The sequence below is a fragment of the Harpia harpyja genome, chromosome 8 (genome assembly GCF_026419915.1).
Source record: "Harpia harpyja isolate bHarHar1 chromosome 8, bHarHar1 primary haplotype, whole genome shotgun sequence".
NCBI classification, from domain to species: Eukaryota; Metazoa; Chordata; class Aves; order Accipitriformes; family Accipitridae; genus Harpia; species Harpia harpyja.
In genome coordinates this window covers 42,464,593-42,491,756 of record NC_068947.1, presented here as the reverse complement: position 1 = coordinate 42,491,756, position 27,164 = coordinate 42,464,593, and the positions used below count along the sequence as shown (strand labels likewise).

Here is a 27,164-nt window from a genome sequence, read left to right as displayed (position 1 = left end):
CCTTCCCATAGAGACAAGCAATAACCAAGAAAAATTCATTTTTCTCCTGTTTCAATATTAGTGCCTTTAATATTTTAATATATTAGTATAATCTTAAAGAAGGCCTGACAAACCAGTTCACTGTACTTAAGAGTTCCAACTTCTAAGTTTGGCTCTTCCATTTAGTGCTTCTGCTTCAAGCCATGGACCTAACTCAAATTCCTCAAATGATGGTCCAACTTTGGGTTAAAAACAATCCTCATTTTAATTGAATGATGTTTTTGTGTGACTCATCAAAAACAACAGATTTACAGAAACTGCAAGTAGCTGTAGTTTTTTATTATAAATGCAAATCTTTCTTAAAAGATATGTTAGACAACATTCTAGTGTAGAAAGCCAAATCAAAATTATATGCTTTAAGAAATTTCACCCTCCGTAAAATAACTCAGCAAGGGACAGAGTAGCAAAGGAGTGCTCACAAAGAACCCTAGCACAAAACAATACTCTATTTAGTGGCCAACTCCAAAACAAAGTTTCCCTGAATAAATTGCAAATACTTCAGGAAATGCCTGAGACTACCTTGTAAATCCAGTCCTGTTCCTATATCACCACAAGTTTTACTTTATTAGCTTGTTTTAGCAAAAACGATTTCTTAGGTTGGCTAGTTCCAGTCAGTAGCAGAATCACTAGCAATAGATTTCATGGAACATAAATTTGTCTACTTACCCTTGGTTTTGTTTTCTGCAGAAGCATGTTAATGTAGCACAGAGAGGTCCCAATCAAAACTGAGAGGCCTTTGTTAGGCTCTGTACAAACCATGACAGGAAGCCCTAAAGACTTCCAAACAAGGATGCTCCCTCAGCAAGTCTGCAGATGATACAAAACTGGGAGGAGCGGCTGATATGCCAGAGGGTTGTGCTACCATCCAGAGGGACCTCGACAGGCTGGAGAAAAGGACTGACAAGAACCTCAGGCAGTTCAACAAGCAGAAATGCAAAGTCCTGCACCAGAGGAGAAATTACCCATGCAGCAGCACATGCTGGGGGGCACCCAGCTGGAAGGCAGCTTTGCAGAAAAGGATGTGGGGGTCCTGGTGGACATCAAGTTGAACACAAGGCAGGAACGTGTCCTTGCAGCAAAGAGGGCTAATGGTATGCTGTCCTGCATTAGGAGGAGTGTTACCATCAGGTCAAGGAAGGTGATTCTTCCCCTCTACTCTGCATTTGTGAGGCCACATCTGGAGTACTGCATCTAGTCCTGGGCTCCCCAGTAAGAGAGAGAAGAGCTACTGGAGAAAGTCCAGCAAAGGGCCACAAAGATGATTAAGGGACTGGAGCATTTCACATGTGAGACAGCTAAGATTATTTAGCCTGGAGAAGAGAAGGCTCAGGGAGGATCTCATCAATGTGTAAAAATACCCAAAGGGAGGGTGAAAAGAGGACAGAGCCAGGCTCTTTTCAGTGGTGCCCAGTGACAAGAAGCAATGGGCACAAAGTGAAACACAGGAAACATTTTTCCTGTGAAGGTGACTGAGCACTGGCACAGGTTGCCCAGAGAGGTGGTGGAGTCTCCATCCCTGGAGATACTCAAAAGCCATCTGGCCATGGACCTGGGCAACTGGCTGTAGGTGGTTCTGCTTGAACAGGGGCTTGGACCAGATGACCTCTAGAGGTCCCTTCCAACCTCAACCCTTGTGTGATTCTACAATTCTGTGATCCTTTTTTATTTTACAGACTTAATTCATCATAAATATTAATTATGTAAGGAATCATATGACTCATTAATTCTAGGAATAAATGCACTACTAAGTATCACACTCTGACAGTGATCTAAGAACAAAACTGATGCAATACCAAGAAGTTTATCATTAATTTTGCAAGGTACAAATATCTATTGGTATTTTAGGGGATCATGTAAAAATCCCAGGTAACTGTGAGAAACAATTGATGGAAGTCTCAAAATATACATATTCATTTATATTAAAAATTTGAGAGCAAGGGAAGAGTATAGAAGAATACCAGAGCAAAGTAAGAGCATGTAGCAACTTTTAACAAATGTTTATGTATGGAAACTTAATTATACCAACAAAGCCTCAGTTCACTTTGATTGTCATTTATTATTATAAACTTAACGCCATGCCTGAGAACTCTCAATTAAATTAATAGGTGTCGTGGTTTGCACTGTACCAGCTACTAGGAAGACAGTTAACTCTATCCCAGCTGAAACCAGGACAATAGGTCAGTCTTTATCAGCACGTCATATGATGGGTATCTCAATTTCCAAAAATTCTTACTTGCTTTAAACACTAGATTTAGCAAAGCACATCCTTAACTTTAAAAGCAAAACAGAAGCATCCCCTTTGGAAGTGACTGACTATATACAGAGTCATCTAGTTATTTGTATGTTTGATGCCTAGAACAATGTGCTAGTCAGGGAAGGACACAAAGATCCTGAACTGGATCAAACTCAGGATGCAGTCATAGAGTTGCTGTAACACTTCCCTATAGACGCAGACAAAAACTAATCAGCTTCACAGACACAGATAGCTGCCCTAGAAGTAAAAGGAGTGAAAGGTTAAACTTTCACAGCTTATAAATTTTATACTACAGCTGGCAAGGGTAAAAATTCACTTAGAAGTCTTATAGAGGTGTTTTACTAATTTAAGCTTAAACATCCCTCTAAAAACAGTTAGAAATCTACAAAATCCTTCCCTGTGCAAGACTTCTGTAATGCAATAGTACCCTGAATACCTTGCCATACACTGCAGTCCATTGACTTTTGTCTTGCAGGTCTGCTGGCAGAGAGGAAGTTTGGAACTGTGGAGGGGCTCCTGCTCAGCACATACTCAGTAACAGCTCAATAAGGGGCTGCCCCTGTCAAGGCAAGATTTAATCAACAGTGTTTGAAATGTAGTTCAGACTGCTGTGCTAGCAGAATTCATCCAAACATCTCACAGGGAGGAAGCAGACCACGACAAATATTTCTTTTTACTGGCACTATACATAGGGATGAACAGCTGTTACAGTGAAGTACAAACCTGCTTACTATTTTCAGCAGAAGCAGGAGGGCAGTTATTCTTTGAGCTGTATGACCTCTCTGATGGCAGAAGTTGTTGAACTGACTCGCTCTGTGCTGCTGTTTGGCCTAACTTTGGAGTCTACAGAGCAGACTTTCCAGTTTCATGAAAGCTGGCCTTCTCTCTAGGCTGAAGGGCGTAACTGTTATGGATTCTATAAACTGACTATACACCTTTCATAGCCCAGAACGTTAATGGCAAACTGTTTGCCATCGAAGTGTAATAAACAGAGAAAATGCAGTAAGCCTGAATTTAAAGTGAACACTTATGGAGAAGATGCTGTAAAGGATGTTAGGATGATACGCAAAACCACCTCAGGGAGGCACACATACAGTCTTCCCGCAGCTTTGGGTGCTGAACCAGCCCCTCAGTGGCAGCACTCCCACTCCCAGAGCCTCTTCTTCCAGAAAGAGTGGAGATGGTGCTGACAGATGCAGATCACCCCTTGCTGTTTTAATTTACCTTATGTTTTAAGGTATGGATTCCCTCACAGCCTGCTTACGAGACTGGTCTGCTTACTGTAGCCTATGTGGAAAGCCCTTTCATAAGGCTGCTCTACAAAACGATTATGATGGTTACTCATATAGCTCAGAGAGCAAGCAGATTCAGTGAAGGAGCTACCAATTTAAAAAAGCAAAGTGTTCTGTGACGTGCAGTAGCAATAAAATCCTCTACTTACTGAACCACAAGACATTTTCAAGAAAGAGATAGCTGTATTACAGTAACCACTAAAAGTTTCAAAGTCATTCAGATGTGCTAATATACTGAAGTCTCCAAGTTTAAAGAGCATGAAACTAGAACTTCATGCTATTGCTAGAGGAGTTATGTTTCATCATAGGGACTTAAAAGTTATTTCATCCTACGGAACAGCTTACTTTGAATACCATAGACGTAACATTTACAGTTAAAAACCAGAAATATAATACTATGACAAAAAGGAACATAGACACATATTTTTAAAGATTAGAATATAAAAATGAGTTCAATAGCAGCCACACATTGGGACTCATGATTATTCAAAATAATAGAGCTTTTCATTGGCAGACGTTACACAATGTGATTTGAAATTTATACTTTATGGAAATTAAACAAAATAAACAGACCGCTTATGTTTGAAATTTTAACTATCTTCAAATGCTAATGTTCTGTGGAATTTTTTTCATTTTTTAATCGAAAAACTTAAACTAAGATGCTTTATTCCTATATAGACTTAGAAACACTTCACATGTGTTGACTCCAAGGAACTTTTAAGGTGGTCTGGAAGCATTATATTCATTTTTACAACACCGAAACCCAAACATCTGAAGAGGAACCTGATTTAAAATTTTACATTCTCCTTTGGAAAACACTTAGTTCTCTCCACACACACATTACTTGTTCAAAGAGAAGTTCATCCATTTGCTTTAAAAATCTAAATGTGGTAAAATAAATTTGACAGGCAACTATACATGTGCACACACACAACCCCCACCGCGAGCAGGCATGTTAATAAAGCATATGCATGTAGAGACCTTAACTAGACACACATCCGGCAACTGCCCAAGCACAAATAGCAATCTCTAAATGTCGGCCAGAAATTAAGAACACCTTGTAGCAAGTACAAAGAGACAAAGTCAGTGGAGCACTAAAACCCCAAGGAGTTAAAATACTTGTCATTGATGCAAAAAAGCATCACAAAATAAGACACCCAGTGGAAGAGAGGTACCTCAGAAATTTACCTCCAGATGCGCTTGCCTAAATTTCAAGCCAGCTTTTCAGTGTTTTATTGAGAAATACACAGCTTACCCACAAACTTGCAAATGTAAATTGCATCACTGAGGCTATGATCTCACTATTTGTAATCTAGTTGACTGCAACCACTTCTTAGGTCAGCAGGCATAAACAGAGCAGCTCAGGTAACTAGTCCTCACTAATCAATCACCTTTCCTAGCTGAGGGTTTATATACTTCCCTTCAGAACACAGTGTGAGAAACTAGACTCCTGGGAGCAAAGATGGCAACACTGGTCTGGTCAAGAACATCTTTTGAGTTATTTCAAATCAGTAAAAGTACACATGAACTTGAGACTTGAGTTCATTAAAGGCTTTTCAAGAAAATAAGCATGTCTTACACATTAGAATACATCCTGAGCTTTAAAATGTCAGTCTCTCACTGTATTATATTCATAGTCTAGCAAATTTATATTCTGCTCTTCCAAGCATAACTAAATCCTGCACCTTAAAATCTGCATGGCTGATGAGTTTTGAAATACAGCCTTATAAGGGCCACATTCACCTTCAACACGGACAGGCCACTTATAATGAAGGACTTCAGGGCAATATTATTATAGTCAGAGCTCTACCATCTTCAGACATACCCTTCCATGAAATGCCATAGAATTTCTTCAAACCTTCTGTAACTCTACCTTTTCTTACATACATCTAAATTTTATTAACAATGCTCTCTCTTGAAACACATCTAGACTACAGGTTGCTTCCATTATTCCCTATTCAAACTAGGGGTAAGAAAGCCATATTGCTATAACTCAAAGATCTTGCTCTGTTCTTTATTTTGAGAGTGACAGGCTGATTTTAGACTAAGCAGGCCCAATAGCCCGTGCCCACTGCACGGCTGAAAAAAAGAAAACTGTATTATTGACTTTTACCTATTCATATCATTTTGGTAAGGCTTTGATCTTCCATCTACAATCAGTTTCCTTGTAGCTCAACCGCACACACCTTTCTGTATAAAATATACATATAAATTAGCAGACAAAAATCAAATAACCTTGCATCATGCTAGCTGCCTTCTTCCCTCCAAAACTGAATTATGTAAGCTCAACAACTTTTACAGCTTAAAGACTGAAGTCATGCTGCCTGAGCCACTTGCTTATCACCAGGGAACATTTTTTCAGCAAAACTTCTCCCACACTACGTTTCCTCTGTTCCAACACCCCTCATTTCGTGTAAGTCACACTACCCAGACTAAAGGTTGCTGGGAGGTCTCCTCTCCAGTCATTTGAAACTGAGGCCTAACTTTCTCTGTGTGGTTAGGTGGGCTTTACCTAGTCTATGTTTTTCAGTGCTACTATCACCCAGCTGGTATCTATTAAACACACACAGTTGATCATTGGTAGTGAAAGCAGCATCAGATCTTCTCCCACTCCCAAACTCCTCACAGAAAAAAAAAAAAAAAGGGGTGGGGGGGGAAGGCTGGGGGAAAGGGACAGGAAATCTCTGTTATCAATAGATGACATCCTGTTAACTTCAGTCACATGATGCTATGTGATACATACTCAGTAAGTGTTAAACTGAAACCAGAGCCTATAAAAAAAAAAAAATCTTCTATTTGATGCCAGCTGCTACAACATTAAAATAGATAATATTTGAGGACAGTTATTTATACATAGCTGTGACTGCTCCCTGTAAGAACCACAATAAAAGTCAGGAGATTAACCTTCCCCCAAACCTGTGAGGAAAACAGTTAATTTGTTTTCTCTTTGTCTCCCCCCACCCCGAGATGCCTTCCAACCACAACCATTCTGTGATTCTCAGTTATGTAAGTCCTAAGATCAGCATGTCCCCTGGAAATGCAAGTCTGACGACATGTAAAATTGAAGAATTGCCTCTCCAACGCTAACAATTGCTTTTTCAGAAAGAGACTGAATTTCCATTATAGAAAGGTAACTACAGTAGTATCAACACAAAAAGGAGTCAAAGATGAATAAGATTCCCATGAGATTCAATTCACGAGCTGTGTGAATCAAAGTTTGAAACTAGTTTCTGTGTATCCCCATCTTTGTCCCAAAGTACTATCTGTTCGGGAACCACAGTCCAGCTGGGAGCATTTCTCCACTGAAAATAGAGACGCTCAACAGAAGATGCTGTGGCACTCCATACATGAGGCAGGCACAGCAATAACAGCCGACACAGGGAGAACCATTTCTGTTCGTAGGGCAAGATCATTTTGAGAACAGCATTTCTTCATTCAGTACTGCTGAAGACAAAATTCAGTGTGACCTTTGGAAATAAAAATTACACCATAAAAAAAACCAAGGCCTGTTAAATTTAGTTTAAAAACCTTCACACCCTCTTCACAGACATTTGAATACTCAGATATAAGAGCAGTAGTACGAATATAGGTTTAACCATGAATGAGTCATTAATGCCTATTGCTCAACTTGGCACCTTTTTCACATGCTGTCACAAAACATTATATCTTACCTCTACGACATATAATTAACTCCAAGATGGTCTATTTCCAGCTACTGTAGCAGATACTAAGGTTATTCTCCTGTTTACAACCAGTTAAAAAACAAATGTTTACGACTGATTTAGGTCCACTTACTCTTGCTCTGTTCAAGAAACAAAACCAGAAAAATCTAACTCTTTGTGGAAATTTAGTTACGTACTGTGGTTCTACTATTACTCATCATATATACTATGTGTATGCATGATGCCAGGCAATGTCTAGAGTTTTTGATCCAGCTTGGCGACCACCCACATGAAAAGCAAATCTGTCCTAGTAACTCTACATCTAATATGCTGGTTCCTCCAGGAAAGATTGTCCTGGTCTTAGAGCAAATCCCTAGATCAGAAAGGGGTTCAATAAAGTCAAATATCTTCTTATGTATCCTGCCCTTTCTAATCAAAATATGGAAGGAGCAAAATCTTTAGCAAGATAGTAATACAGAAATTGAAGCAGGAGTCTGAAGATCTGGAGACACTGTTCCTGGCACTGCAGTGAACAAGCCACTGCAGTGAACAAGCTACATAATCCTAGGAAAATTACTTTCACACCTATCTGTATCTCAGTTTCCACAATTTCTACTTGAAGAAAACACAAAAATCTTTTGTTTTAAGAATTTAGATTTAAGAATTAAATACCATATAAAAGCTAGGAACGTGATCGAAATCCCACTTCTACTTATTTCACACTTAACGCTAACAGGTGGGCCTTTGTGCAATACATTTCAACCACTGGGGCCTGAGGGTGGGAATCAAATGCTTCAGAATCCTTGTCTACATGTTGGATGCTATTAGATATGAACATGTTTCAACTTTCAGAAACACAGTGCAACAATTACTTAAAAGTACTATTTAAAAAACAGGTCTGCATGTGCATTTATCTTTCATCAAGTTTTAGACAGGGACATGACAACATGTATGCAACTTTGATATGCGTAAGCTAACTCCTCATATAAACTTAGTAAAATAATTATGCAAAGTTCAAACAGGAGAGGGGTTTTTTTTAAAAAAAAACAAACAAAACAAAAAACACAACAACTTAATCCCAGAAAACTATTTTGCCAAGTCAAATTTTTAAATTTAGAGTGACTGCATTGCCAACAGTGAGATAAGTAATATAAACCAAGAACCACAGAATGCAGCTCTCTGTTATGAATATTTGTGTTAGCTGGGGTGATCTCCCCACACCCTCCAATTCAAAACAGTTCAGTGAGGAAAAAAGCAAGAACTCAACTTCTTACATCCTTAATACAACTTCTCAGTCAATATTACAGATAGAGCAGAACTTTGCTAATTCAAATATATTGGGATAATACCACCTTTCAAAGGAGCAAAAGTGTGTGTTGCCAAATTGTGGTGCATATATTCTTCAGATATGTTACCAAGTTCGTGTTTGCCCTGAAAATGAGCATATTTTATCCTGCAAACCAGAAGCAGCACTTACTTCCAGAAGCATGCCCTAACAGCAAACGGTCTTTGGATGGAATGGCAGCAGGAGCAGCGGAGGCAGCAGCTCAGATGGGCAGGATCTCACTGTTCAGAAGAATTCTGGACAACCATTGTCCAGGATTCCCCTTAAAACTTGTGGTGTGGGACAGAGAAAATGAAACCAAAGCAATTCAATTATGCCACTTCATTTAAGTTGAAAAAGAACACATGACAAATTAGAACTTTACTGGTGGGTAAATTATATTTGAATAGACATTCAGCTGTCTAATAAATCTTTAGTTCTTCACTGTGAAGAACACTCAAACCCTTCAACTGGTTTTGACTTACCAGAGGTGGATAAACTTAGTTCATTCTATGATTTACCCACAAACTCCAGACTAAATAGATACCATAAACCAAATGGAATCAAATTAAATTACACACATCGAAACACTCCTTGGAGAGAGCTATTGACTGTGAATGTTGATTTTTCAGTAACAAAACACTGAGATCACATATTGCAAGCAGAAATTAAGACCTGTCCAGTCACACAGACAGCATTTTGTGTGTTCTCCTTGTGAACTGTTAATACACTAGATAAATGAGTGTTCACATAACACATTTAAGTGTTAATACACTTAAATGACTAAGCCTCTATCCATAAAGAGAGATTCAGAGAGAAGGGAATCTGAGGAGTTACTTGCGTTTATACAAACTAACTGATCATGGGCTACTAAACGAATAACCTTGTAACAGAAAACAAAATAATGTTGTTCACTTCATGTTTACTGTTACCGCCAAAAAGTCACAAGCCACAAAGTTATCAGATTCAAGTGTGCATTAGTCAGGACTTCATGTATTTTCCCCCTCCTTCACTCTTCCCCTGTAAGCTTTTATGCTCCAACCCTCTCTGGCCATACCTAACACCTTTTAAAATTATTACTCACAGGAATAGCACAAAGCCAAATGTAACATATCCCAACTGACTGCACCAAATTTAGTCCACTTACTTACAGAGGGGTAGAAGTAAACTGGTCTTTTTTTAGCACTCAACTCCATGATATTGCTTCATCCCACGCTTTACAAATAGAATTTCAAATTGATTTGAAGCATTAATATCTTATTAATATTTCGTTAGGACCAGAACAGTGAGAAAAGGTTTCTGCTATTTAATTTGGAAAGCACAAATTTAGGCTGTATCAAGTAGTTATCCTCTAGTGGTTTATTTGCAGGTTTCTCCAAGCAAATTATACTAGACAGGGCACATATTGAATTGAGAAGCAAAGCAAACTCCCAGCACAATCAAGTATCTAAGTTAAAAAGCTGAAGTGCGGTTGTTTAAAAATAAATCTCTCTGAACATAAAAATCTAACTACCCTTTGTAACAACACTTTGAAGAGGTAAAGTACTATACAAATAAAACTGCCACTCAAATATTAACGACATCAAAAAGAATAAAGTAAGCTTTCTGTGAAGGTCTGGCGAACACTTGCCGGACTAGCAAAATAGCAATGTATTCTAATTATTCAAAGATGAAAGAGTATCTGTTTAAATGCATATGATTGTTTGAATAGTCCTTGATGGGACAGCATTAGTGCTACCTATTTCTCTCCATTATAAGCTAAAGAGTATGTAAAATCTCAACTGCCAGTGTAAAACTCCATTATAACACTGCAGTCATGGACAGCTGTATTTGCTGACTGTATTATTTTTCCTCCACAGGGGGCCATACATTCATCCTAAATCCCCAGGGGAATCAAGCCTTGTGGAAGAAGAAACCCTGGGGACATTTTAGCAACACTGTCATGGGGAGGGGAAGGCTAATCATCAAAATGAGGCAGAACTATTACAATGGGAGCTCCAGAGCATGTAGGACTCATACAGAAATTAAAGCAGTGGTAAAATAAGAAATATGACTAACCCAAGTACTTGAACACCTTTTTTTTTTTTTAAATCATCATGATGTGTATGTATTTTACCATCCAGCTAGTTACACTTGAAAGGAGTATGCTGTTACAAATAAAAAGTATTTTTGTAGTATTAAATCCAGAAAATGGATGGTTTTCATGAAAAATGCCAGAAATATATACAAAGCCAGTGCATTATCAAGTACAGTTTGTTGAGCAGAATCAAATCTATATGGAATTTAAGTAACTCCCAAACTCCCAGCATGTTTTCAAACACTTATAGACTTACATATGCATCCATCACTGTTTCAATATTATTAGATGGGATCTTAAAGAATAACGGCCTAGAAGAAACTTTGATTTTGTCTGAGGTTACTGCAAGTTGCTTCCATCTTTGATGTAGAACATTCAGAGGAAACATGTAAATATGAGCACGGGCGTCAGACATCCGTGCAGTCCGATGTTAAAAAGATAGAAGCATTTACAAACATGAACAATTTAAGGAAACAATCACATTTTGAAGATGGAGAAAATCAGGACACAGACTACCTGAGTCTTCCAATGACATTTGTGACCATCATCCTGCAAATGTGTTTACTGCAGAACACAGTATTTGCTGACCATCTATGCATATTTGTTGCAGTCTGAATTAGAGCTTTACACAAGATTTAATGCCTTAGTGACCTACAGACTACATTACAGCCACACAACTTTCTTGGACTAACATTAAAAGGAACTCAGACTACAGTGATTCATCTAATCAGAAGGGCAATTGGATTGTGTACCCAACACATTGATGTGCTTTGAGCTCTGCTGGGTACCTGATTACATCCAGGTCCAGGTCATCACCTAGCTCATTCTTCCCTCTGCAACCTCCACCCACCCCAAAAACGGGCCAAAAGGTTACATTACTGTTTGCTTCAGGATTTAACCTCTCCAGCTCACAGACAAGGCTAAGCTCTTGCAATGTCTGGGCTCATTCTTCTTTGTAGTCAAAGTTTCAGGTTCCAGAAGACTCTCTGAAGTTTGGGGGGTTTTTTTGGTTGGTCGAGGGGAATGCATTAACAAGGGGTTCAGAACAGAAACACAAAATCTCATGCTGCTGTCAATTCGATATTTCTTTACAATGGGTATCAATATTTATTGGCACTTCCTAACAGAGGCACAAAAACTAAATAAAAAGTCATCAACTTGCATATTTGCTGTCGCTATGCATATTAACTGATATATTGCACATTTAGCTCCTTTCAAGAGGTTCAAGCAAGCCACAAGTAGAATTCATTCCATATAAAACAATTATTAGAAGGATAATCTACCACTGCAGAAATGTAGGACCACCTGTCTGGATGTCTTAACACAACCAGTAGAGCTGCACAACAGAACCGTTTTTACAGGAATGTCCCGCTCCCCCACCTTTCCTATCATGGTGTACAGAGGAGCTCTTTCCAAGGGTATTAGTTCTGAACTTGGATTTCAAACTGTGGAAGAACCTTGATTTGCTTATCTTCAAACTGCAGGCTTGTCTAGTTGGCCTGCTATTGCTCAAACACAGGCCTACTTACTAAACCATTTGCCATTTAGATGGAGGTTTTTAGATGGCATTCAACCAAACAGGGCTTAAACAATATTCATTCAAAATAAACCTGCTGTTCAGCAATTATAATCACACATAAGTAAATCCCAGGCTTATAAGACAACAACATTTTGGTTATGGCATGTAGTCTTTGAAACTATAGTAGCAAGTTATTGTTTAAGCACATAAACTAAACGTTAGAAGTCTGGCAATTTCAAAATCCAATCTGAACTCTGCTCCTACACAGCCACCCACACACTACAGAAACAGCATGTCTTGCCACACAGTTTGCCCTGCTGCATGTATTAAACAAGATGGCCCTGGATTAGAGAAAGGCTTCTGTCAAGAAAATGTTACAACTTGGGGGAATAAAATTTAAATACAAGGAAACCTACCACAGACTTATTCCATTTCTCAGTATATATAAAGAGACTAATTTGACCTGTAAGGGAGACATCAATTCATTCTAGACTATTACAATGATAGAAAGAACCTCAGTCGCCTGAAACTGGAAGTTCCTCATACTCAAACATCACTATTAGAAAAATCATCACTTTTTAGACTAGGCAACAGTCACAAGACCAAGCACAAGGCCGTGTTTTTTTACTAAAAATCTCTTACAACTCTTCAAAAATAGTGGCATCCACTATATCTTCAGTTTACTTAATGATAAGATACTGCTTCAGAGTCAAAAAAGAAGAGTCTATCATGACACCATGCCTCTAGAGATATTCCATTCAATTTGCATACATTAATTTAATTCAGCTTATGTTCACCTGGCACAAATTCACACTTGAAAACTGTGACGGCTGAGACTGTGTGTAAAGTTCCAACACAGAGACAACTTTCATACGTAGGCTAAAACAAGGCACTTAAAATAGAGAATTATTCTGGAAATGCTGACACATCTTTAACACTGTGAGTGGGCGCCAATATAATACACACATTGTGTACACATATGTTGCTGTCTTCCTGGGAAGCTTAACTGAAAGCCCACATGGTTGATGTGGGACAGCAGGAATGCCTCTTTGAAAGCACTCATCCCGCTTATTCATAATATCTCAAACGAAACCTAAGGCATATGGTAAAATTATGCTGTTTCACAAAACAGTGCTTATGACAGTGAACAATCCTTTTGAATCAAAACTACCCTTGATACTTCAACAAAAACACCCCACCTTGTTGACAGAACTTAGACACAATATTAAGCATTTAAATAAAAACAAATCTTAAGAGCTAGAATTTTTGAGGTCATCAACACAGTTTAATAAACTGAGTTGCATCCATTACAAAAAGACTTAATTTAGTTGTCCTTTTTTTGCTAAAGCACACACCCACTATAGAGGGTCAGACTCCCAAAAGAATAATGAAACAATAGATGGACCATCTGTTGCTACATAAAGCAAACTGAAAATCCAGGAATAGAATATCTGGGAGCTGTACTAAAATCAACATTACCTTTCCATTTTTTTTTTTTCCACACCAGATTCTTACCTCAGCTAATCTTTTAAAAACAAAAACAAGCAAGAAAGCCGCCACACAGGAAAGCTGTAACAGCTTCCAGGCATAAATGTACAGGGTAAAGTATGACATGACATGTCCTTTAAGAAATTTTTTTCTTCTCTTGGCAACTCTAATCCATACACAAGGTTCCAGTGATGAATATTCTGCCTCCTGTTTATACAGCAAATGGCTGGCATTTACGGAACTGGTGTTCCACAAGGGTGCAGAAGGATATGACAGGTACCTTAATTACCACCTCCATGGATACCCTCAACTCAAAAAACGTCTTCACAGCTCTCAGTTGATTTCACTGTAAGGCTTACTTGTCATCATCCCCTGCCCAGCTTATTTATGCACATCAAGCGTAAGGCAGTCAGAACTCCCCAACAGGCTTAAAGCAAGTGTGAATGAATAATGGCCCAAGGAAAAAATTGCCTTGGAAAGACTTGCTGCGGAGTAGAGGATTACCTGAAAAAGAAGTGCAAATAAACGGAGGAATAGTACATTTACACTTCTTTTTTTCCTGACAGCTGTTCATCAATTCAGCCTCAAACTGCTGTAATAGATACGATTCTTCTGTTCCATTATATTGGAAGGATTTAGCCACTAGATACTTTTACCATGTTATGACATATACTAGGAGGTGGGCATTGCCCTTTAGTTGCTTTGTTTATGTTGAATAAACATAAGCTAATTTATTTCTCTAATATTTTAGCCATTCATTTCTTCCCCAGCTATCACCCTTCTAGTAGCTGGGTGGGTTAGGCTTATAGTTTCGAGAAAGTATTTATATCAAAACTCCTTTCAGTCATCCACTCCAATAACAAACTGCATTCCCTGAAATCACAGATTTGATAAAGGACTGATTTTTAAAACAAATATCCAACGGTCTGTCCTTTAAGTCCATTTAAAAATATATTTTAATGTTCTTACAAACTATGTTTATGTTGCCCATTACAGTTTAGCATTAGCAACACTGAATTCACAGAGCACAAACAAATGAAAACTCTTAAAAACCCTTTCAGAAGAGCATTTGGTATGGACACTTCCTTTAAGCAACTAAAAAACTGCTGTGTGGTGTTCAAACATGTCTCTTCCTGGTGCTGGGCTTCATTAAAGATCATTTCAGAGTGACTGCTGGGACCCTTGATCCTCACCCTCACAGAACAGCCTCCCTCCCCCATTTTTTTCTCCCTCCCAATGAAAGTCGAAAAATGAGAAAAAAACAAACAACTCTCTCAGTGGCACTTAGACAATTTCAAGGCAAGGTTCCTTTTAGACGATCACTACCAGCCTGTCAGACAGATATGCGTGTAGTTAATGAAACCACATATGCATAGACTGGAGGACAGCTGCGTACCAACTGGGTCACCAGTGAACCAAACTACTGAACACCTCCCAGATGAGCAGTGTCTTCTTACATTACTGTGCTCTGTAAGTGATTAAAGCCCCATTCCTCATAGGGCATTAATTATGGGGATTAACAGTAAAAGGAAACACATGAACAGGATGTTACGTACTCTCTTTTGCTTTGAATCTTTGTGTATTTGCTACAGCTATGAATTAAGGAGTAAAAAGGATATGCAGAGTTCTGAACAAAATAATGCAATATAGTCATCCAGTCTGCTACCCTGAAGAAGTCCATTTAAAAAAAGTATACAGGGAGAGAATTTCAGCCTGCTGACATACGACTTCCTCAGCTATACAAAAAAAATTGGCTATATATGCCACATTTTCTTTATTTTCCCAATTGCAGCACAGAACAGGTATCATTAAGTTGTAAAAACACTGAAGCATTGGCCACTGGGAATGAGCTGTCAGTAAGACGCAGTTATGAAGTGGATTAAAAATTCATACGAAGTTAGAACAGACACAAGCCTTTATCAGCGCTCCTGTCATCCACCATTACTCTGCTACTATAGCCAACAAGCATAAAACCCTAAATACTACTCTTTATTCTAAGAAAACCTGAAAGTGCTGTGAATTAAATGGCATAATGCTTCGATGCAAGCGACCTACAATGACTGAAGTAACCAGTAAAAAGTAACCTAACTAGAAATAAAGCATAGGTGTCCGAAGTCTCTGTTCTAACACAAATACCAATACAGCCCATTAATTATGACCCACTTGGCATTATGGAGATTACCTAGCAACTGAATATGTACTTTTCATATTTTAGTGTTTTAGAGCTGAAAGTTAGGACAATATTTCATGAAAAAACACTAGGGTTTTTTTCCTATTTTAAAAACAAATACTTGGAAATAAAAAAAAAGATAACAACGAGCTATGTTATAACATAGACGTCTCCTTTATTGCTGGTATATTGGGCGAGCAGATGTTCTTAACAGATACTGCCATCATTTTTAATAACAAACAATATTTGGAACACAGGTTCCAGGTTTGTGACATCAACCTCCACTTCAGAATTTTCACAACACACTGTATATTTGAACAACAACAAACAGAAATGTTTTCAGGCTCTACTCGTTGCATTATATCTTCCTTAAACATGCATGACATTTATAGAATATTAAAAACAACTTACACAGCTCTACTCTACGTGTACCAATGAAGGCTTATGTACCATATTTGCTGAAACTTGTAAGTTTCAGTTAAAGAAATTGTTGATTTTTCTTCTGTCAAAACTAAGCATTCTCCAAAAATAAGACTGGTACACAGGGAGTTTGATATTATACTGTAAATAAAGTAATCTACTAATAGAATCATTTCATTTTTAAAAGTTACGTAACGACTAATCCTCTGTAGCCCCATAAACTGTTTAAAATGTTGACATGAAAAAAATCTGAAGGTGTTTCTCTTAATTTTTACACACTCTCCCACTAGAGAGTAGTTAGAATTAAAGGTCTGCTCTTGGATATACACCTGTAAGGCCTCACTAATTAACAACTCCTTTTAAAAAAAATTAAACATTGTGCTTAAAAATGTTCTTAGGTATGACCTAAGATGATGTTTTATTACTGACCCTGCATTTCATACTTCTCATGACAGACATTCATGACTCAGAATCAACTCTGAGATGAGTTCACAGAATATTCTGTTGGCTAAGGACCATCTTCCATTGAACGGTTTGAAAACAGATGGTAATAAGTTTGTCTGTCTTGCATTAATGCCCTTAAACTTGTAACAAGAGGCAAATGTTTTCTCATGCAGTCATTTTTTAAACAATACAGTACTGCCTAAAATGTCCTATTTTAAAAGCAATAACTAACAAATGAACTTATCTCTCTTAAAAAGGCAAGAGTATTTCTGATATAGATCTAGCGAAGGTGTTTGGGGTTTTTTTCAGGACAAATAAAGACGTCAGCAAAACCCTTTAGGATATCGCTAAGGGCTGGCACACAAAAAATTAAGAAACAAATTAAGCTTATTAAAGTGTTTCTTTATTCTTAGTGTAAGCAAAACTAGAATTTGTTACAGAATAATCCTCTATGCAAACTAGGGAGTGATCACAGGTTTTCTAGTAAGTATGTAGGTTTCAGTTCTTTGACCAAGTTAGTCAACAGATACTAGGAAAAAAGTGAACACTGGGCCCCAGATATAACTAACCAGGCTCTGCAAGAGAGACTTATTTTACTCACTTAAAAGCAAGCTCATGGGTCCTGTCCTTTTCTTTCTGCCACCACTACCCAGGGTCTAATCCGATCCTGCCATATGCCAACCACTTTCTGAGAGAATCTAGATATTCTCCACTCAGTCATATCAATATAAACAGACACTGTGCAATACTTTGGATTTGAGCTCAAGAGACAGACAGATAGCAATTAATCAGGAACTGATAAGACCTCCACAGCTTATTATTCAGTATTCCTCCCTATCAGGAGACATATTTACATTATGCAAGGTAGATGCAAAACTGGGGCTAATATTTAAAACAAGATATGGTTGTGGATTTTATTTCTATATACACATCTGTTCAGTATCACAGACAGAACTAATTAATGCTCTATTACTAGTGACAGCTTCATGTAAGAATTGTGGAATAGGTAAGGTAATCTTAGCATGCATTTTTGCTACAGAAAATAGGAATCATTTTCCTATTTATTATTGCTTCAAATCTCAATATAGTTTCACTATTTTATCTTAGGGAAAAGCACAACATTTTGTGAACTCTCCCACAATGGTATAAAACAGAGAAAAAAGTAATTAAATTTAAATTACTTTTCCAGGCTTTTTTTCTCACTGTACATTCACAGAGCTTGCCAAAGATCAGCTAGTAACAGTAAAAGACTAACTCATCAGGTGGGCTGTGCAGGTTCCCAATGGACTCCTGATATATACAATGCATCGGATATTATGCTGAAATTGCGTCTGTGCTGTATGACAATTCAAGAATAAAAAATGAAAGTCCCCTTATAAGAGATCCTCTTATAGAGAGACCACAACAACCTTACCCACTGAGAAATTCAATTTAGCTCAATCAACATGCTACCACTGATGATAATCTTTCATCATATATCCCACAAATGTTTGTTTCTTACATATCTGCTACTTTTATGTTTCCCCTTTAGTTTATCATGCTATATCACATTAGGAAGAAATACAGTTACGTCTACCTTTACATCAGACATACCAGAAAAACAGTGAAGTCATAATTATTGTGACCAAATATTACTGATATGAATGAACAATTAATTATTTGTTCACCAGTTTTCTGATCTCTCAAGATCTTTGCAGGTATAATGTGAATACATTCTTCAATATGTATTTCACTTCACACAATGTAAAGGAATGGGTAATAAACAGATTATGGTTAAGATCTTCCATTACAAAACAGGATAGCTCTATAATTCTGATTTGAAATCTGAGCAAACTATGGTGAAAACACACCATGTTTTATCATATGCTAGAGACAAATACAAAAACATTCCAATAATAAATCCTTTAGTTCTATCTTGGTTGCACTCAGAAGAATTCAAAATGTATTAGTCATCTACATTACAAACAAGATACTGATGACAGTCACCTGGCTGCTTTCTCAGGAAGTTTTAATCTTCATATAAGATCACTTACTAATTTCTTTTTCCATTTGTGTTGTGTTAAGATGCACTTCTTTTCAGACACAATTTACTGTTGGTCCTTTCTGTGTGCTATTTCTCCTATTTGTTTGGATTTTTTTTTTTTTTTTAATAGTTGCATTCATTGCATAGTCTTTTATATAAATAACACATTTTCTTTCAAATCAAACAAACGATATTCCTAAGATGGCTCTCAGGGAACATACTGTTAAATCATTTGGAATTGTTCAATCTAAAATAAGAAACATGCCAACATAGTGATCTTACCAGTAGCAAAACTGTTGTGTGCAGAGAACAGCAAACCTACTTCTTAAACTAAAAATCCTTGTTCCTCCAATATCAATTAACAATATTAAAGCTTTGCTTTAGTCTAGAGTATGCACAGTATTACTGTATAATCTGTAAAGACAAAGTTAACTTGAGAATGTGCAGCCACTGATAAAAAAAGCACAACCATAAAAGGTACTCTGTATGCAACTTACTAAATAATTATACTAACTCTTTTGTGCCCTTTTTAAGATGACTCAAGTAAATTCACTTCATTAATATTGAAGCAAAGAACACAATAGTAAGAAGAGAAACTTATTTATGTCAAATGATCACAAAATTTTAAGACTTTCATTAAATTATCAAAGTACTCTCTCTTGTACTTTACATTTTAATGAATGGAACTGGATAGTTCCACCCACCATCTTCTCCATCAGTATCTCATTCTGTCTCTCTCGTTCTGAACTCAGTCAAACTTCAACTGTGTTAATCAAAACATGTAATTTCACCCCTTTTCAGATTGAGGTTATTTCGTACTCTGTACAGGTTAGTGAAACTTTCTTTACTATAGCTTTAGATACATAGCACGTATGTCTTCTAGCCTGATTTTTGATCCAAGCATTCTTTGGATAAAAGGATTATCACTACAGCACGTCTGTTTTTATAAACTGACTTGACTTTACTTTCAAAGACAGGCAAAAGACCTTCTATTAACTAAACAGCAAGTGTACCACTTGCAAGTGATTATTCCCAACTTGCTTTTCATTTCTTTATAGAATAAAAGCAGATTTTTATTCTTTTATGTTTCTAATTTTCAATGGAAAACAATGCCATAGACCATTAGGGAAAGGAAACCATTTACTTTTATAACCTGAAATTAAAATTAGATATGCTTATATATTTAGAGATACATTTCATAAAAATGGACGCTTTCTTCTAAAAGCTTTCTCTGTGTTTCCTGCGTGGTAAGTAGCTACCATCACAAAAGCTAGTGTTGAAGGCATCCTAAAACACATACCTAATCACTGAATATAGAATACTTCTGACATAGAAAAGCAAAGACCAAATTTTCTAAAAATGAACCACGCATTCAAAAGTGAATGATGAAACATCCCTTCAGGACCATTACAGGAGCCTTCCCTTCTACACAGTAAATTCAGGAGTCCGTGCTGTCTGTTCTTCAAGAAGATCCTGAAGTTGCTATCTTGATGTGATCAGCTGGCTTTATCATACCTAAGAACATAGCTCTATTTATAGTTGGCAACCATGGCCTGCCTCTACAAGCACAGCTGTTCCCTGTAGAGACCATGCAGACAAGTCTGGTGAAGGGATGTGAGAAACTCAGCTGTTATAATAAAGCAGAAATGGGTACTGGTATCCTCACTGCCAAATCAGATAGAGTATTTCCAGACCTCTCTGACCAAGAGTACTGTATTTTCAGACAACCACCTACTCTGCCCAGCTCATTCTGTCATCCTATACTGCCTTCTAAAGCTGAAATGGAACAATGTAGAAAACTATGTCAGTACAGACATTGCATTACTCATATTGTACAATCCCAGCAGTAGAACTGTCATTAGGTTTATCACAAAGGAAATTAATACATAACACATGGAAAGTCTGCAGGACTGATTCCCCTAACTGTGCTTTTTGAGAGCTTTCACACCTGCACAAAGTGGGTATAAATGTTACGGCATCTTAAAATGGCAACTTTATCATACACACCTTTCACAGGTGTAAATGATTATACAAAGTACAAAAAGAAAGAGATCAGACTGTGTATATCCTATCAAAACCAGTTGAACTCTGCTCAGATTTGACTGTCAACACCACATCACTTGTAAGAAAATGTTTGAAATAGACCTTGCACTAACATAGAAAATGCTGCCTGATTGTATAACACAGTAAAAAGTAGAAGACAAACGAAGTGCACGTATAACCCCTCTTCTACCCAACTAGATATGAATCAAGCATCTAAATCAATTGTAAGATTTCACAAACCATTATTTTTTCATTTAGGATCTTCTGTCATTTTAAAATCCTTTGTCTTCCTCCGCAATATAAGTAGTTACCTTTAAGTTATTTTGGTACTAACACTTCCTTTGTTCTCATTTGGTAATACCCTCTCCCAAGTAGTGAACATAATCAAAAACGTCTAAAAACTTAAATATTGCCTTACAACAACTGCAGTTACAGAGCCCGTTTGCGTTTATGTTGAGAACAAGCTGTCATAACACTGCCCTACCATTTGTAACCTCCACATGTTCTCACCTGCCCTCTGCAACAAGAGTCTCTTTGTCTGAAAGGTGTGTTTGTGTAACATTCCTTGTTTAATTTAGACTAGAACCAAAAATAGCAAATGGCTTGTGCTTCACGAAATTTGCACTGAAGCTCAATTACTCATGTGGTTCAGGTACACCAAAGGGTTTCTTGAAGCTGTTTTGGCTCACATCTGCTTTTACATCACCTCTAAGGAACAGGGAGGTGAGAAGAGGGTGAAAATTCTCACCATAACATAAAAACTTAAAAAACAAAAACCAAAAAAAAACCCAAAAAAGACCCACAAAAAACCAAAACCCTCATTGCATTTCCTTCTCCCATGAAACCCCATCCAATCAATCATGCACTCTTTTCCTCAGAAGAAGCCTCTTTATCAGAGGCTATTTATTGTAACCAAGTTCCATTCCCAATCACTGTATTATAGGTTATACATTGAAAAAGCAAGTATCCTCTTTTCTCTAGGGACAGCACCGGAGTTCAAGCAATGAGTCAACACTCCAGAAGCCTTTCAAGCAGAGTAAGGTGGCTTCTTTTCCTAAAAACCTAGTGAAGGAACCATCTAAAACCACAGGTAAATAAATACAAGAGAGGAAAGGACAAATACTAGATTCCTTTGCCTCAACTTCAGCAAGATTAGAATAAAACAGTCAATATATTTGACCTCTAAAACTTGTTGGCATAGCTGAAGTGTAGGGGTTTACAGATCATGTCAGACAACAGATTGATGGTATGTAGAGCCTAACTGTTCAGCTCAGAATTTACTGAAGACCAAAACCTACATAACATGCTTGGAAAAATGGGACAAATCACAAGGTTCTAAGGAGCCAATAACTTTCACCAAAAGATCGCAACTTCAAATGAAGGCTGTCATCCTTACTATCTGACAATTACTGAGTTATCTATGTGACGTTAACCAATAGCCAAAACTGGCTCTATGAAAAGAGCGATTAACATCCTTTTCTGAATCTGAACATTCTGTTTGTCAAACAAGAAAACCATCAGCCAAAACAATCTTGACTTGTCCAAATAAAATCATCCTGTATTAAAAATATACTCTTCCTGATCCTTCTCTCAAACAACCAGATCTCCTCTGTCTGGAGACACGAACAAGTTACAAGGCTAGCTAAGTTATAAACTTCTAACTTCCTGTAAATAGAACAGCAGGTTGTGGTACAAGATGAAGTGATTCAAAGAAGTAGGGTAAGCTACCTCTCACCACATAAGTACACAAATGGCTGTTACTGCATTGCAGCTGACAAAACTGAAGTCCATCCTGATGCTTACCCTTGTAACTTCTTATCAAGTCTGTACTTTCAGAATAAGGAGGGAATGGGCTAGACATTTCAGCAGTAGAAAGGTCTTTACCAAGAATGCTGTGTACTTTGATGTGCCAGTTCAGGGACTTCATTCAAGAACCTTACCTGATCTCAGTTGTCAACACAGACTTAAGGAAGAGAAATGGAATACTTGTAAACCCACTAACCCACATGAACAGTAACAAAGGAGAACCTGATCTATCGCTTGAATCATAGGTATAATACCTCCCTAGAAGACTTGGAGAATGTAAGAATTCTGCACTAACAAAATGCTTAATCAAGCTGTAAAATCTAGAAACATGCAATTTGAATCAAGACACCAAATGGCCAGATACGCAAGAGAATTTAGTAAGATTTTCTGTACAGGAACAGGTGCCGTTTTACATCAACGCCAAAAACACCTCAGCTCTTCTCTTGCCATCTTCATCAGTACTGCCCACTACTTAAGAAATATCCACCTTTCATCCTATCTTCCTCTTCCACTTCTGCAATGCCACTTAAAAACAAGTAGCCAACTAATTTTGGCTGAACCAAGCAGTATTTAAGAGAGTATTAGAAGTATACACCCTGGTTTTATACTTTTCTTCTCCTCATATAAAGGGCATATAGCAGAAGGCATGCAATATTAAAACAGACAACGAACAAGTTCCACCTCAAGACATATTCTTCCAAGGACACAACTTACAGCTAAGCACAGGAAAGCTCGTACTTGTCTCCGTTACTAAAAAATGGCTGTGTTAGCCCTGAAGACCATGTCCAGCATCTTGAATGAATCCAAATGTAATCTCCCCATTGCCACTTTATTCCTCCTCTGGTGTTATTATTCTAACTTATGTGCTTGATTTCTACACCTGGCTAACACATTTGTCTGAAAAAACTGCCAGCCTCCAAAGTTTTTATTTTTTCTGGATGCATAATTCTGGAATGTAGTAAGACAAAAGGAAGTTTGGACTTCACAGAAATGATGCCTTCCAGCTTTAGTCTACTTCCCAATAAATAACAAAGGGGAAAAACAAAACAAAAACAAAACAAACCACAAAACAAAACCCCAGACCCTTAAAGACACACAAAGCCTTTCAAGAAGGGTAGTTGTACCTGAACCAGTAATTTTAATAAGCCTTTGTTAATAAAATTTAAAAAATAAAATGTGACAAAAAATATCTTTAAATTACTTCATACATAGAAAAACTTCTGTGCAGCCTGTATCTAGTACAGTTTACAGAATTTATTGAACATCATCTCTTACTTCGTGAAGCAAGAGGACAATTTTATACTAGACACCATACCCAGAAGGTAGATGTAATTCATATACAATAAACAAACTTGTAAGCTGTGTTTTCTCCACTTAGCAAGACTCACCCCAGAGTGTACAGAATGACAGCACCAACTACTCTTAAACGGCTATCATGTGTTTGACATGAAACACAGGATAGAAAGGCAACACCATCACAGTGTAAACTTCTGGTTTAGCCATTTGTACATAACCTGACTGGCACACTATCTTGTTTCATCCACAGATCTTTGAGAACTAAAATTCATGACAAATTCTTCACAACAGAGTAATTTTGGTGTCATCAGACAAATAAGATCACATTCATATTGGCATTGGTTCCTAAATGTACCATCACTAGATAACCTTTTAACTTATTTAATAACACTAATAGGTTAAAAGTATACTAATCAACTATATATACAGAATGCTTCCAAATGCAGCCAGTTTCTCTTTTTCCTGATGACCTTTTATCCAGAAACCACAGAGACACTAACAGAAAACAAAACAGAAATGTAAGATTGAAAACCACAGAAACTGGCCAGGTGTCAATGCAAAAGGCTTTTGGCTTGCCTTTTTTTTTTTTTTTTTAAATTGACTACACCTCAATTTGACAGTCATTTTGGAAACATCATCAAAAACAGTTATTTAAATGAACACTCCTATGTTTGCATTATAACACTAAGAAATAACGTACTTAGGTTAATGCAGGCATATTTGGAAGCAAAGAAGCTAAAAACATTAACAGCTTCTTTTACTAACTTACCAAGGATTAACATGATTAAGTACGTTGAAGCACTGCAGAGCAAACGGGTACCTAGTCATAGGGCTCAAACAAGTATACCTTCATTCAACTTTAAACTAGGACACACACACAGATAAAACATCACCATTAGATGAATGAGAGTGCACTGAAGTCACAATGATGTAGATTTTAACTTACAATGGCATGAGGCATGAACTGCTGAAACAATGCTTACACTTTTTTTTGTTTAAGCATTCTGACATACAGTCAGAATTTTTGTTTGTATAGGAAACACAACTAACAATTTTAGCACAGGAGAAACATTTCTATTGTACTGCTTTCCTCAAGCTTCAAACTCCTTCAGTCAGGCAAAATAATATAGTTGCCACCTTCAGAAACAAATTTAGAGACCCCAAAGCAGTTATTGTGATTCAGTGCACTTCACTACTATGTTTTGTTTTAAAATCCCTCCTCTCCAACTGTCTCACAAGAATGGCCCAAATAAATGACAGTAAATATGCTAACTGCACCTCCTTCAAAAACTGTTTGCTTCTCAAAAGACATCCTTCTGTCACCACTGTTACCCTTATGGAGGAAATGAAGTGGGTAATTGGAAAGAAAAAAGCAACTCTAGCAACTAGATACAGTTACTAAGACACTGTTTGAATGACTGTACAGAGCGTATAGCAGTGTTTTTGAAAAAGTGACACTGAAACTGGCTTTAATTTATTGCTAACTGTAAGCAAAACCATAAGTAAATCTGGGTTTCATACAACATAGGGAAGTCAAAATAAAACCTGTTTACATAATGCAACCATTTATGTCAAATTTCCCTTACCATACAAAGTTCTTATTTCCTTTGCAACACAATGACTTCTGTACATAAAACAAATGGGATATTAAAAAAGAACCCATAGGCTCAGTGCTGAACAATTCTTCCAGGGGTTCTGGTAAGAATGCATCTACAGTGAAAACATTCCTTGACATACTTATGAATTCAAACACAAAAAACATTCATCAAGATCTTTACTCATCACTAAAATAGGTCGAACAGTGTATTTTGCTCCTCTTAGGCAAATTGCTCCAAGTATATTCACAATTGAACAGTCTTCACATACTTTAGAAGAAAATTCCTTAGACCTTAAGCAAGCTTCAGACACCCTATCAAGCGCAGGAGACTACCACGGTATACTGAATAGCTATGATCACTGCTGAAGATCTGGAAGGAACATATGTGTAAATCAAACGTAACAGCAGTGACATTTACAAGAATGTAGACATTTCACTGCTTCTACCAACACTTTCACCAGCTGTAAAACCATACTGCAACCCTGCCTCTGAGCTCAGGTGCAGACACAGAGGCAGGGGATTCAATCCTCCGTTCACTTCCTTTCTATCTCCCATTCCCCCCATCTCCTTTAAAAAGGGAAGACTCTGGAAACAGCATTGTATCTTCTATTTGAATAGATTTACAGATATACCACACATGGCAGAGGCTAATTGCCACAACACTGCTATATCCCTTCCCAAAACAAAACTGCAGATTTTGCACAGAAGTTCTTGAAATATTATTTTTAAATTATCAGGCAATAAAATCAAATATTAAAAACCTCTTCACTCACCACCAAGAGTACACATAAAGTAGACATTAATCCCTGTTATTAAAACTGAACCACTGCAAATCAGGAATCCATTAGGTTTCTGAAAAGGCTTCGCAGCACCAAACTAACATTATCATCACCTTATGCTAACATCACACAATATCTCAAAAATGTGAATATTGTTTTGCTCCATTTCATCACTTGTGAAAGGTCTAAGTCAATAGCCATCATGGCTCCCACAGTTTTAAGAACTGGGGTAGGGAGGTCAAGCTCAATCCAAGTAACAGTCAGTCTCTCTCTGCCAGCGGAAAAACTACATATTGTAAGGCCCTGTGAATAAGCAATTACAATGAAATGAATGTTTTATGAAGGAAATGCACTTGGTCTTAAAGGTCATAAAGTGACAGACAAGAGCACACAGTGGAACAAATCCAGCAAATTACTGATTGACCTGCAGGGTCAATGAATCCAAACAATAAATACTTCTGCTCTTTAAATAATTAAAAACGTCAAAACACAACAGCTGCAGACAAACAGTGTTAAGAATGCAGACAGGCCAGACAATCTACTTCATATTTAAATATTTCACTTACCTGTCCTGTGACTGCTCCTCATACATTCTTTCCTTTCCTTCTTTGAAGAGTCTTATAGCACGTTTCGATTTTTTCATGAGACTGTCAATGTAGATTTTAAAATATTCGTTCTCACTGAGTTGTGCAAGTTTCTGGTTGTCATCGTATTTGCTCAGTATAAGTCGCAAATGTTGATAAGTGTCAGGTAAAATGTCAAGTATGTAAGGTGGGCTGTTTTTGAGCTGCAGCTTTGGGTTTTGGCACAATCTTACCTATAACCAAAAACAAGAGAATGTAAAAGACAAGAAATATGTTGGGGCAAAGCCTGATGTGATGTCTTAATGGGTATAAGCATACTTCTCTAACCTCTGGGCACAAAGAATTAA

The 27,164-nt window shown here is 37.3% G+C and overlaps 1 protein-coding gene across 3 annotated transcripts in view; it reads right to left on the bottom strand.

Annotated features, from left to right (window-relative positions):
• The window catches only part of CBLB (Cbl proto-oncogene B), a 140,045-nt gene that overhangs the window by 102,415 nt on the left and 10,466 nt on the right, over positions 1-27,164 (bottom strand). For all 3 annotated transcript variants that reach the window (XM_052794471.1, XM_052794473.1, XM_052794472.1), the window contains exon 3: positions 26,800-27,050. In XM_052794471.1, the coding sequence (XP_052650431.1) occupies positions 26,800-27,050 (251 nt within the window). The remainder of the gene's footprint in view (positions 1-26,799; positions 27,051-27,164) is intronic.